A 14,014-nucleotide genomic window follows, 5' to 3' on the forward strand; every position below is an offset into this window, starting at 1 on the left:
AACACAAATCGGGGTGTGGGGGGGGGGGCAGGTCGTTGGACAACCCGACTGATTCGGACTAAGCATGGGATTGAAAATTCTAATTGTGTTGCAAGACAATGCACTTACATACACCGGGAAGAAGAAGGTGAACTCCGTCGGACCTGAGCGGGGAAGCGACACGTGCAGGATATCGGGCGCACGATCTTAGTGAATCGTGCCGAACTTCATCCTCGTTGGACAGTCCGGATCGGGGATCGCGACAAGACCGGGTAAGTAAATGTGCCCCACTGGCTGCAATAACCAGCTGTAAGGAGTCTGTAATGAAGTTTTATTGATAATCCTCGGTCCCATTACAGCAAAAAAATGTGAAACTCCAGGGGGGAAAAATATTTTGTCTGGAACTACAATTATAAAATATACAGCTTCGACTTACATACAAATTCAACTTGAAAACAAACCTATGGAACCTATCTTGTACGTAACCCAGGGACTGCCTGGGGGTTGAGGCAGTGGTGGCAAAAATAAACCAAGCAGATTTGGCAAAGCAGATCCTGTGACCTCACCGGACACATCAGCCAAAAACTAGAAGTAGCAGCCGGCAATGGGGTAGATTTATCAGATGTTGGTGCTCCCTGAGAACTCATCGTCCATGAACCCCTAAAAAAATAGATCCTAGTAGCATCCAAATTGGGTTCTCTGCTGCATCTCTGGGAGCCAGAAGTAGGTTAGAGCTTGTCCCTTTAATGGGCCAGTCCGACACTAATCATATTTTAGGCAGGGTGTGGTCCTGCCTGCTGTTGAAATGTACTATAGTCTGTCCCTGACTTCACCCCACACCTGACCACTCCATGGCCTCGCACTGCCCCTTCCCAAGTTACATAGAGGGGTAAATAGTCACAATTTCCGCACCAGGGAATATGACCAAGTCATGGCTTGCATGATAAATTCCCTATGTGACAAATTCCCTATGTTTTAAATGCCCTCCCCCAAGAGGTTTTTCCGTAACTACTTATAAACGTATAAATTCCCAGGCAAAAAATAAACGTGGTGAACAGTCTACTATTTTAACTAATTAGGAAGAGTAGATAACTAGATATGAGAAAGATATGCAATATTATAGATAGATATGAGATAGATAGAAATATGCCGGGGACATTTATCATCAAGTTTCTGAGGTAAACCTTCTAGTTGCCCATGGAAACCAATCAGAGCTCAGCTTTAATTTTATAAACAGCTGTGGGAAAATGAAAGCTGGGCTCTGATTGGTTGAACAGCTCTAAGAGACTTATAATGAATCTCCCCAATGGTGCGGTATTGCATGGTGTCTGTTGCTTCTGTGGTGCAGTGCTGGTGGAGACCCGGGGCCCGGAGCCATGGGGGCTATTCCTGCCAGTATGGGTGCTGGGGGGCAACTGGGTCTTGGTCCCTGCTGGTACTCTGCTGCAGCGTCGGGGGATGCCGTGTGATGCCGCATCTAGTAGCATAGGGACCCATTACAACAAGGTCACCGGATACACCAGATACATAGATATGATAATGTTATGCTAAATAAATATGAGATAAACTATTTACTCTGTGCTGCTCTTTTCTGCAGTGTGGGATTTAGGTATTTTGTTGCAGATGTGAGCGTCACCTCATACCCCTTTAGCATTAAGGAAACATAATAGTAAAGCCAGAAATTCAAGAACCTGTTGCTTACAGGAATTTCAGTCGGACAGAAAGTAAAAGCTTCAGCTCAGGGCTCAGCCCTCAGCGTCACTGCTGCGGTGTAACAAAAGGAACAAAATAAAACAAAACAAAAACTTGTAACTTACCTGTAGTAACTTTCCCAAACTGGTTTGAACCAGGATCATTCTAAGTGGATGTTTTCACAGAACTGAAATGTTGCAAAAGTTATGTGCAGTATGTAAATAAGGTAAATCTGGGTCAAATCCATGAGCCTAACCTCCCTGCAAACAATATTTTACAGAAAATCCAGAAGAGGCTTTGGTATTTAGGCAGGGCTGGCGTTAGGGGGCGGTAAACTGGGCATTTGCCCAGGACCCCCTTTCCAAAAGGGGCCCCTACATGTGAAATTTTGTGGTCAGAGGATGTATTGTTCCTTTAATACTCCTTGGTTGAAGGATTGTGAGAGGAAACCAGAGGACCCGGTTCTATCTGTTCTCTCGGCATTTACCTGTGTAGTGTGCAGGGGGTGCCAGATTCATGAATTGTTACACCCGTTGTTTATGAATCCGGCGCTCCCTGCACTGCCCCGACAGGGTGCACCATCTTTTTTTTGGTACACCTATAACATGGGGTGTGTGACACATTTCTATGCGACTTAATGGGGCACATTTACTTACCCGGTCCTGTCGCGATCCCATGGCGCGTTGTCCGCTGCTGATTCGGGTCTGCTGGGATTCACTAAGGTCGTGCGCCCGTTATCCTGCAGGTGTCGCTGCCGCGCCGAGGTCCGCCGGAGTTCACCTTCTTCGTCCCGCTGCATGTAAGTGCATATCTTGTGACACAAATTCTTTTTTAAATTCCGCGGTTTTTCTGAATCTGTCGGGTTGTCCAACGGCCACGCCCCCTCATTTCTGTCGTATGAAAGCCGACGCCGATGCGACACAATCTGATCGCGTGCGCCAAAATGCCGGAGCAATTCGGCGCAAATCGGGAATATTTGGGAAACCCGACGTGCGGCGTTCGGACCCTTAGTAAATGAGCCCCAGTATGTTAAATTTTGCACATGGTGTGACTGAGCACCGGAACTACAGAATTGTGTCTCGGACACTTCTTAAATACTTGTACAAGCAGTTTGTCGCTAAAAGAAAGTGTAAAGTCCGACCAAAAACTGTCGCACAGCCCTAAATGTGCCCTACTTTGTATTTTAAGCCGCAGTCTCTGGTCTTATAGCTTGTGGCCCAAGCTTGCAGCACAGTGTGAACAGGATCATATAATACATTATACTGTTACCTTGCAAAGCTTTTCCCGCTGCAGATTGACCTTGAGCTGTTCTTGCAGACTCTCAAGAGAAGCAGAATCATTTTTCCATCCATCCGAATTCTCCTGTTTGGGGGAAGGAGGTGGAACACCAAACCCTCCTAAGATCAGGGACAAAATGATGTTAGTTTTGGGGCTCTCTTAAAGGGGTTGTGTAAAATTAGAAAAACATGGCTGCCCTCAGAACGTTTTGTCACCAGATATCTTAACGTTGTTGAGGCTCAGTACCATTTACTTCAATAGAGCTTCAATACCAGACCCAACCCATATATAGGAGTAGTACTGGATCTGTAATAAGGCAGCCATGTTTCTCTAATCCCATGCAAGCCCTTTAAAGGGGTTGTCCATTCATATCAAGTCTTTGCCTACCCATCAGATACTGGCTGATTGTTGGGGACCCAAGAATCATAAGAATGGGAGTCCATTGTAACAGATCTGATATGTAATAAAGCTTTGATAGATGTTACCTGCTCTGGTGCACGCTGAAAGCCTCGTTGTCAGGACCAGATTGATATTTTTCAGTTCCTCTATCTGTTTCTGCTTATCATGTAACTGCTGCTCATAAACAGCGCTCTAAGGAAGAAGGGGGAGACAGTGGTGACCTGTTACTAGAGTGCTCTGTGTAGTAGTCCCTATACAAGGAGGGGCAGAGCTGAGCGGTGACCTATTGTCAGTGGTTTGATCCTGTGTTATCTGCCTTGGCTTTATAATAGCAGCGCAAATGTAAATTGTAATTAGTTGTCAGCCTATTTCAAGATGAAAATGATTCGCCATAGGCATCCAGCGACAATTCGGCAGATCCTCAACAGATATCTGAAAGAGAATCTCAGACTTCTTCCATTGGAGTGGCCAGATTATTGGCACAAGAAATCATGATGATCCTCAAATTATTGAAGTTCCTTTTTTAATTTTTCATATCACTGTAATTAATTAAATCAAAACTTCCCGCTAAGTTTCACAGACAATTCACAGACAATTGCTGTTCTGTAAAGATCACTTCTTTGCAGTCCATTATCTCCTTATCATTACAGGGAGGATAGTGCGATACAGATAACACAGGATCCAAAAGTCATTGCTATAGATATAGGTTTTGTATGCTTAAAGGGGTTGTCCGACTATTAGAAAAATTTAGCAGGTGGGTTGGGCAGGGCTTTTAAAAAAAATAAACCTTTACTTACCTCCTCCAGCGCTCCCGGTGTCCCGCACAGTGGTCCATCTGAGCTCTGCAGCTCCACTTCCACAACTTCTGGCAGCCTCACATCCGCACCCGTCTTTTGTGAGTGCTAGATAAGGGGCTGGGACATAGGAAGGGGTCGGCAGACCATGGTGTGGGACATTGGGAGTGCAGAACGAGGTAAGTAAAGCTTTATTGTTTTTCAAAGCCCTCAGCAGCCTGCCTGCTAAATTTCTCTAATAGTGGGACAACCCGTGGGGTCAAACAGTTGATTGATGAAGAGGCTAGGTGTTGGACCCCATTGATCTTCTATTATTGGCCTATCCATCAGGCTAGGCAATAAATAATAATTTTCTTACTTAAAGTAATCCTGTTAAGTAATCCAATGGGAAGCCTAACTTCTGTAAGAAACTTGTAAGTCCCCCATCCCCATGTTATTAAGTTGTCCTCACCACGTCCGTGGGCGCTCACCTTTTGCTGCATTTCCTTCCGGGCTCGGTCTCTATCCATACATGCCTGGCGATATGCTTCGTAGGCTTTATTAAGTTGCTCTCCTGTGTTCTTATCCATATTTCCCAGGTCTGTATCATCACTAAAAAGGGTGTGGATATTAACTGCAACCTACAAAGATGAGTAAATAATTGGGATGAGTCAGGGAAGTTTTCTAGGACTTTATTGCATCATGAAAACATCAGCGCAAGTCACCAAAAAGTATCTGAAGTGAAGGGTTTCTTTGAGTCTACTGAGAATCTGATTATCTTAAGTCATCCTCAAATGATGTCATGGAGTGATGGTTTCGTACATCTGTAGGAATGAGAAACAATTATTTGTGAAGTTGCTGGTATTAAAGGGGTACTACAGGCTTAAAATACTGGTAATATATTCCTAAAAAGGTCCTAAAAAGATTAGCTGAGCTCAGAAGCCGACAAAGAACAGAACAGGAAGCAGACGGCTCCATTGTCTGGGTAGTGGCCAGACCAGGTTACTGCAGATCAGTTCCCATTCATGATCTGCAGTGATTGGTTCAGTGATTTGTGGGTGTGCTGGGTGTTGGACAGTGACAATTTTGATATTGATGACCTCTCCTATGGTTTTGTATCATGCATTGTAATATAAGTGATGCCATCTTTTCATGTGTGTGATTGCTATGCCATGCTGTTAGCTTTTCACCAGTGCAGCAGCTAGAATGGCTGTATTTTTCCTGTTTAGAGGGGGTCCCATGATAATGTATTTCTAAAAAGGTTGGTGGGGGATGGAGGAGGCCATGTTGTCTGTGGAGGTGTATGGAGGAGGCCGTGTAATAATTTCTGTATGTCATTACTACCCCTGATAACTACTCCCATACCACTGTTTGGAGAGGAGTGCCATTGTCATCCGCAGTAATGACTGCACAGCCCCCTACATCTGCCGGAAGCCAGCAGGACAGAGGACATCACAAGAAGTCCAGAGTCCTGCTACCCAGGGTCCACCTGACACATGTCACGCAGCTCCTGTTTAAAAACGTTAAACTTTAACAACGTAAATATAATATGGGTGACCCTATTAGGGTATTATTATTACCCTGTTCAAGTTTGCTATAAGTGGTGATCCCCTTTAATTTCACTTAAATAGTAACCCTACACAGAAGGGAAGAAGGGGGTGAGTGTTTTAGGCTTTTAGGCTTAGATGTGGAAACTCAGTTTATCTCTATTCTATACAACGTCGGGAAGTAAGAGTTCTCCTCATAGAGACTGACAATTAAGTGTGGAGACTTATGGCCATTGACGCTCCACTAGGGGATTCTGGGAAAAAATGCAAATAAGTTTTCCAGGATGGGATAAGGAAAACCACAGAATTTCTATACAGTAGAATTCCACAGGAAATCAGTAATGAACCAGACAATTTTAACAATAAAACTTCAAGATTAAAAGCTGCAAATGATCGATGAGAATGAAAAATTTTAAAGTCTTGGATTTTAGTCAAAGTTTTAAGAGATTTGACCTTCTTTACACAACAACATGACACAACGGGGAGAGAATGTCTGGTTACACAATAGAAATGCAGATTACAAAATAGGAGAAAAGTTACCAATAAAACTGAAATACATGTAAACAAAGAAAACCTTAAAGGGTTGGCCACTTTACTTCCTGTGTTTTGTGGTGTGTGTGTAAATATGGGGGGCAGGATATATCCCAATATACATCTAGTAACAGTTCTGCTTTGCTTTCTTCATGTGAATCCTCCTGTCTTTTACCTCATAAATTTTACCATAAAATGGCGGCAAATTGAGGGTCACGTGATCTCTATCTGTCCATGAACAATCGCCGGTTTGAGATCACATGACCCTCCATCTGCGGCCATTTTATGGACAGGAATGTCCGGCTGATGAGGTAAAAGACAGGAGGCTTCACTTTACATATCAGGAAAGCGAAGCAGAACTATTACTTGATGTATATTAGTAAATTACCTCATATCCCGCCTCCCACCCCCCCACACATTACACAAAACATGAGGTAAACCTGCATAGACTACAGTATATCTACCGCTATGTGCAGGTAAAGAGTATACGTCAGAGGATAGCACCTGGGAACGTTCAATGTAGTCATCGCGCATCCATCACGGTGTCTATAATCTCCATAGGTGCATCTAATATGGCCGCTATACATCAGTTTACAAGGCCGCATATACATTAAACAGCACAGACTGTATTTTTCTTTTAATAATCAGTATGCAGAATGACTTCTTTCCATATACATGAGGGTTTTGCCTCTATGAAGCCTGTTATTGCTCCTGTAAGCGGCGGGGGTCCCAGTTGCTGGGCCCCTACCATTCAGATTGTTATCCCCTTGGAAAAAACTTGGAAAAATCCCTTTAAATTTAGGGCTTACTTGTTCTAATAACCTCCTAATTCAAAGCCAGTGGATTGAGCTTTAGATTTACTGTGGATATGTTATAGTGTCTGCCATTTTACACGTCTGAGTGTACCCTATGCCCTCATTTCATAGGTATACCAGTCAAGGGATGACAAACAGGTCTGTTTTTATGGGAATTTTTCTGTCAACTTGGCTTCAAAATAGGTGCCGATTGTACAAACACAAGCATTTCCTTATGTGGGTTTTAATATATTTGTACAAAATGGGAGTATTGGGTATCCCCTTCTACGAAGGATATGGAACAAGCACTTGATTGTGAGGTGTCCATCTAAGGGAGGTACAAGAGATGGTCAGAACTGAGGTTCCCATTTGCTGGATTTCCTGGACCCCTCCATTCACATAAAGGTGGTCATGAATCTCAGTGGTCAAACACCCTTCATCCTCTATCCTATCTGGAGATAAGTGTCATTTGAAGGAAATCCCCCTGAAAAGGGTATTCCCATGAAGACAAAAAATATACTCAGGATAACAAAATAACACATTCTCTAATTCACTGTTATTAACAAAAATACAGCATTTCACAGATATAACCTGTCTATCAGTCCTGGTGTATATGCAACACCCCTGCTGATGCAAGGCAGAGGGGTTGTTGCGAATACGCCCTACTGATCAACCCCATAGCAGGTCACTACATAACACAGGGGAACACTGCAGCGGTAGAGTCTGCCTGGTAAGGCAGGAGTTAATTCTTTATGTGATGTAATCTGTGTTGACCAATCACATGTGTTATATATTGTATCTGTGAGCTGGGATGCGATTGTAGGGGAACCACCACCTGACCAGTGGGAGTAATAAAACCCCTGGTCAGGAAAGTCCTAGAGGCAGAATAGCAGAGTGAATCTAGGGGTCTGGATAGTGCAGCCAGAGCTCAGCTCACTGCCTGAGCAGCTCTGAAGAGTTAGTTAGTGAAAGAAAGGGGTATCATCCTACCTTCAAGGGTGATATCTGAAGCAACCCAGGACAAGCTGAAGCATCCTACTAGGACACAGCTACCCCCCAGCCTACCCTTGCATCCAGGCTGAAGATCTATCCCTGTGGTTCCATCTCCAACTGCAGCCCCAGCCTGCTACCTTTTGTCAAGGCAAGTTACCTACAGTTCCTGTCGGTTCCAATAAAGAACTGTAAGTTACTTTTGTTCAATGTCTGCCTCCGTCTGGTCCCTGCTACTACGGCTGTCACCATCACGGGCACCTTGTCCACCACACAGAGACTCATACTCCAGACTCCAAAGGGTTGCCCCAGGGAGAACTACTCTAGCAGCCTCTCCCTCATCATTTCTTGCCAACACCACCCTGCTGGAGACCTGCCAGGCTGTAGGACAGCCCTCCGGTCCCCATACCAAGCACTGTGACACTAGCGTGCCTAGGCCGCAACCGCCAGCCACTCAGGTATTCCGGGCCCCGGCTGTCTCTAGGCCTCAAGAAAAAGGCAAGGCTCCGGTGGGGGATGTTGCATATACAATTTTGTTTGCCCTGGGATCCGACCGTAAATGACAGTGAGAGTGTTTATTATAGCTCAGATGCAGCAAAGCTGAAGTGCGTCATTGGGTGCTATATGCATCTCATGGACCTCATCATCTCTCATCTCTGATCTGTCTCATCTCCCTTTTTCTATGTATCAGATACTAGTGAATGTTCAGAAGCTAAATAAAAGTGTAAATAAACCCTGTACCCTGCTAATCTAAGCACATTGTCAGCACACAACCTCTCATAGCACTAGAGGAATCATAAAGTGTCTGCTTAGATAGTCCACACTCTGGAATATTACACTGGCCATCACTAAGTGAGTAAAATGGTAAAGTAAAGAATTACAAAAATTATCTATATTGTGTAAACATCACTAGGGAATTCAAATTTGATATCTTTCTTTCATGGACAAACCCCTTTAATACCTGCTGGATATCCCCTAGGGCAGTATAGAAGTTAGCAATCATGATACATAACACTGAAAAAAGGAGGAGCAGGTCCGTCAAGTCCAATCTATAATCCTACTGGGTTTATTGTAAGGCAAATACATAAGGCTGGTGTTGACTAACCCATAGTAGGGAAAAACACCTTCCTGATTTGGCTTTCCCTTTGCCATATAGGAAACATCATTATAATTAAAGGGTTTTTCTGGGAATTTTGGAAAAGCCCATGGGGGCCGGAGCAGGGGTGGCACATGGGGCTCTGTTGCAGATTTGGAACACAGGATCTTTACGTTACGTGTGTAGGGACACAGATCAATAAGAATATCACATATGTAAAGATTGTCAGTTATACATGTGACCACGGAGTGTCACACACCGCCCACACGTCACGGCACAAGTGACATTACAAACTCCCACAAAACACTCTTATAATCCAGGAAGAGTGAAAAATATGTTTTCACTTTTACCTCCTGTACACAACATGAATGAGGAAGAGGGAAGGCAGAGGGTAAATTCCCACAAAAAGGGACACAGTTTCCAGTCATTGCTTTTCATGGTCATGTGGCAGTGACACCACTTTCTAATATACAGTATACTCGTAATGTGTGTTATTTTAAAATCTCTTCTTGCTTTCAGTAAATAGAAACAGTTTGTTAAAGGTCTTTTTGGGGCTAAAAATATTCTAAACCTCTCCTAAGGACAGGTCATCAGTATCAGATTGGTGGGGTCCAACAACCAGCACTCACACAGATCAACTATTCTCCATTGCTGATACAAAGAAAGTAGACAGCACCATTCTTTGTATAGTGGCTGAAAGAAGTCACTGCAGCTTAGCTCTCATCACGGGCAAGAGCTGATCTGTAGTGACCTGATGTGACCACTGCAAAGAGATTCCTGTACAGATTTGCTTAAAATTGCTGATCTGTAATGATTATCTACTATATAGATGAGGAAATCCCATTATATATCTAGAGGCCTGTACAGACATGATCTATCTGCTACAATGCATCACGCCTGGACATGCTGTGAGCTAATCCATGTTGACATCACTGGCTCCTTCCTTACACATTGAGGCTTCTGTAGCCACCAAGACATCCATTCAAATACTGAAGCCCCTTTATACTTACCACCCTCGTTGTATTAAATGAATCTCAGTGACGTGCAATATCAGACACAGCCACTATACTAGTCATGGAGCTGTGCCTGGTAATAGGGGCAGCAGTGATTACTGCAGTACTAAATCCTGGATACTATAATGAAATATGGTCCTACAAGTAGGGTTCCCCTCTGTTTATCATAGGGTTTACTACTTAAAGCATAGCATAGCACAGAATGAAGTGCTCCATTCCTGTACCCCTGCAGGAAATATAAGGAATCCATGGGGGCATCTCAACGAGTGGGAGCAGAACTTCAATCCCCATGATCGCTTCTCTGTACGTTACAGTCCTGGCGCTAGTGTCAGCCCCCCTAAATCTGATATTAATAATCTATATTAAGCACGGTTCATCATTATCAAATTACTGGTCCGACTTTATAAGCTCCTTTTAGATTGAGAACCTTGCCTGATGTCCTCCTGGAACCCTCAGCATTGCTGAGGTCAGAGGCGTAACTTGAACTTGAACCTTAATGTTCATATCTATAACGTGTTGTTTAAAGTACTAGTCTCCTCCTACAAAAAATGGACACGTTATGCCCCTTCTGATCACTGTGTCCAAACTAATCTAGTGAACCTCTTCTGGTGGTGATGCTTATGTCTTGTCTTACTTGTATGTTCCACCTCCATTCGGAGAGGACTGTGAAGCCTATACTCATTTCTATTTTACCACACCACACTATAAGGTGTAGACATGTCCTTGTGCTGAAAGGATATTCCATATTTGTATCTTTCAAGGTGCGATTGGGACAAGGGGCTTTGGGTCCTACTAAATTGTGAGGCTAGGTCTGAATATCTCCATGCATGTTGGTAGGACCAACAATTATAGACTTCACAGAATGATTGAAGGTGTCTAAAGGATAGTTGCTTACATTATTGCGGCTGCATTTTGTATTGGGGTTCTTGGACCCCTTCCCATATAAAATGATTCCAGGTATGTACCCTCCAACAACCTTTAGGAAGCAGACTCTCTTTAGTAGCCTCCAAATTTGGATGTCTTCTGCTTGATCTCTGGAGCAGTTAAAGCCTGCCTAGGAAGCTTGTGGAGCACATAAGAACTTTGTAAAAGCAGGAGATTCTCACGGACTTAAAGTCCCATTTATGTGATCTGGACTTTGAGATGTTTTTGAAATGTCCTGGGATTGTGGCCTTATGAGCAGAGATCATTTCCTTTTATGAATCACACATTTCATTTCCCTCCTCCTCCAGTAGATATACGCTATAGAATGAAGCTACCTAACACCTCCTGCTGATGACATAAGCCAAACCCAAGATTACTCAAGATTATTATAAGTTAAGTAATGTATGATCATTAACATTAACTTCAGTTTATCCAAAAATGTCATTAAAAATATAAATAGATCTTCAAAGAGTGGACACATTACCTCTCCTAATACAGAATTTTGATCAACTACATGGTCAATGATGGGGATTTACTATGAGGTTACTCTATAGCAAAATTTACCTGATCCAGTAAAAACAACAGACCTGAGCTCCAGCTTCTCCAGGAATAGTCTTCACTTGTGTTTTATTCCTCCTTTAATTTTTCTTAAATACAAAATTCATCACAGTCTACAAAAAAAAAAAAAAGAGAAAACCATTGAATTTGGGGTAAGTTTTTGCAAAGTCTTCTGATCCGGGACCAAAATAATCTGATCCAGGATTGTATTATTCAAGGATTTATCGCTATAATGACAACAATTTGGAAAAAGAACCAAAAGTTCCCCTGTATCTTCCCTGTGTATGATGCACATGTATGACCTCCCTTCCATTCACCTCAATGGGACTGCTAGGATGGTAATGAAGCTCCATAGAAGTGCATAGAAATCTGGTCACCAGTTATGTTCCCCTGTTTTCCCAGTCATGGATAGTCCCAGTGTTTGGATTATATTTTGATGGGGAAAGTGCTTTATTGGGGTTTTCCAAGATATCGATGATTGTGACTTGTCCTTAGGATAGGTCATCACTATCAGACCGGCGGGGGTCTAGCATTTTACACCCCTGATGATCAAACACTTTTTCTTACACTTGCTACAGCTCAGTCACATTGACATGAATGAGATGAAGTTGCAATAACAAGTTCAACCACTGAACGGTGTATGGTGCTGCTTAGGGGTGTATTAAGACTGCCATGAGCCCTGGGCTGTATGAATAGTATAAGTCTGAAATTAATTTCCTACATACGCAGGGCCTACGTTAGGGAAAGGCAAACTGGGCATTTTGCCAGGGCCCTTGTCCTAAAGGGGCCCCTTGCATGTGGACTTATGTGTGCGGAGGATGTATTGCTCCTCTAAAAAGGCTTGAAAAAGGCTTATAGTGAAACGTCACTATATACTGACAATATGGAATAAAGAAGACCACTTAATAATTTATGTTTGGATTCCTAGGAGTGCTGCTGAATCTCTCTCCTACTGCATCTATCTCTCATCTTATCTATCATCTAGCTATCTATATATAATCTACTTTATATTTCTACATCTATAAATCTATATATCTATCATCAATCTCCCTATCATCTGTCTATAAAATTCTCCTATATTTAGCCCCATATTACAGATACTTACCACACTACTGTGTGTAACTACAAAGTGTTATTATAAAGGAGCCTCTTACAATAGTTTTATTTTGGGGCCCTGTACATACAGTTCTAGATTCAAGCTTCTTGGGGAATGGAGGATGTGTTCCTTCTGCTGCTTTCAATCTGTGGTTTCAGGACCTTTGGAGGACCTTCAAATGTCTTGAAATGGCTCTTGTGTATATGTGTATTCAGAACAGAAACAGATGTTCGAGGATTTCATGGGGGAAGGTCCTTCTCAGTATAAAATTTGGTGGGTGGTTTAGGTACCCCTAGCAGGCTTAGGCTGTGGGATACTGCCCAAACCGTGACTACTTGCATGCCTGGCTCATTTATAGATGCAAGCACATTTAATGGGGAGAGAGGTGAAAGCTTCTGGTTGGCACATCTGGTACCACTTCCATCCCCTGAGAATAAATGATTTGGCATTACACCTGATCCTTCTGTTGGAGTACCCGGCCATTCTGCGTCTCTATGCCCATGGGCTTCTACACACCTGAGCCCCTGTATGACACATGTATGCATGTGCCCTGATGTGCCAGCTCACTGGCTGGGTTGTAGCTCGTATCTACATGTAGCTCTGCCCAAGCCTGTCCAGCACAGAGGAAGAAGTACGGTGCAGCCCATATGTGGGCGACAACTCGCCCCCAAGCCCACGCCAAATTTGTTTCCTGAGTGTTACTTTCAACATCAATAAACGATTCTTCATAAGACACCGCCATACAAGCAAAGCTGAGGAATACCGAAACAATGTAGCAGAGCTGTGAAAGTACATAGTCTCCGAAGCCGAAACTAAGTATAGAGAGAAGTAATGAACTAACATTCCCCCAAAGATCAGCTCTAAGCCCCCCCATTACTCACCGGTGTAGACTTGGCACTAATACGGAAGCAACTTTCTGCCTAGGACACAGTAGGAAGGGTAGACACATAGGAGGTACAGACCAGACCTGCCCCCTATGCAGATGAGATGAAGTAATACAACTTGTAAGTTTCAATGGGAAGAGGAAACTGAGTGAAAGCTGAGCCACGCTCCCCCTCACGTCAGCAGGAACACCCCCTTTGCACACGCTTACACTGCACATGTGAACACACACAGAGAAAGCCCTTGTGTTGTGTAACATTCACCATCCTCAAAGTATGAGCCGCCCCAGGACCCGGGACACAAGGTCCTCGCATTCTTTGTTGATTTGATTTGTTTCATTATTATTTGTTACTTATTTGTTACTCTTTTTCTTACCTAACTGTAAAGCGCTACAGAATATCTTGGTGCTTTACAAAACAAACCTCATTGTAATAATAATAATTCTTTATTTATATAGATCAC

General features: G+C 43.2%; 1 protein-coding gene across 9 annotated transcripts in view; it reads right to left on the reverse strand.

The window, feature by feature from the left end:
- The window catches only part of TANK (TRAF family member associated NFKB activator), a 50,754-nt gene that overhangs the window by 18,826 nt on the left and 17,914 nt on the right, over positions 1 to 14,014 (reverse strand). For 2 of the 9 annotated variants that reach the window (XM_072121897.1, XM_072121888.1), the window contains exons 1-6: positions 13,552 to 13,691; positions 11,581 to 11,687; positions 4,847 to 4,945; positions 4,613 to 4,762; positions 3,435 to 3,540; positions 2,941 to 3,068 (exon numbers count right to left, since the gene is read on the reverse strand). In XM_072121897.1, the coding sequence (XP_071977998.1) occupies positions 2,941 to 3,068; positions 3,435 to 3,540; positions 4,613 to 4,711 (333 nt within the window). In that variant the 5' untranslated portion in view covers positions 4,712 to 4,762; positions 4,847 to 4,945; positions 11,581 to 11,687; positions 13,552 to 13,691. Of the gene's footprint in view, positions 1 to 2,940; positions 3,069 to 3,434; positions 3,541 to 4,612; positions 4,763 to 4,846; positions 4,946 to 11,580; positions 11,688 to 13,551; positions 13,692 to 14,014 lie in introns of those variants that run through there. The other 7 variants (XM_072121891.1, XM_072121896.1, XM_072121894.1 and 4 more) reach the window with 7 other exon arrangements.

The sequence above is a fragment of the Engystomops pustulosus genome, chromosome 8 (genome assembly GCF_040894005.1).
Source record: "Engystomops pustulosus chromosome 8, aEngPut4.maternal, whole genome shotgun sequence".
Classification (NCBI taxonomy): Eukaryota; Metazoa; Chordata; class Amphibia; order Anura; family Leptodactylidae; genus Engystomops; species Engystomops pustulosus.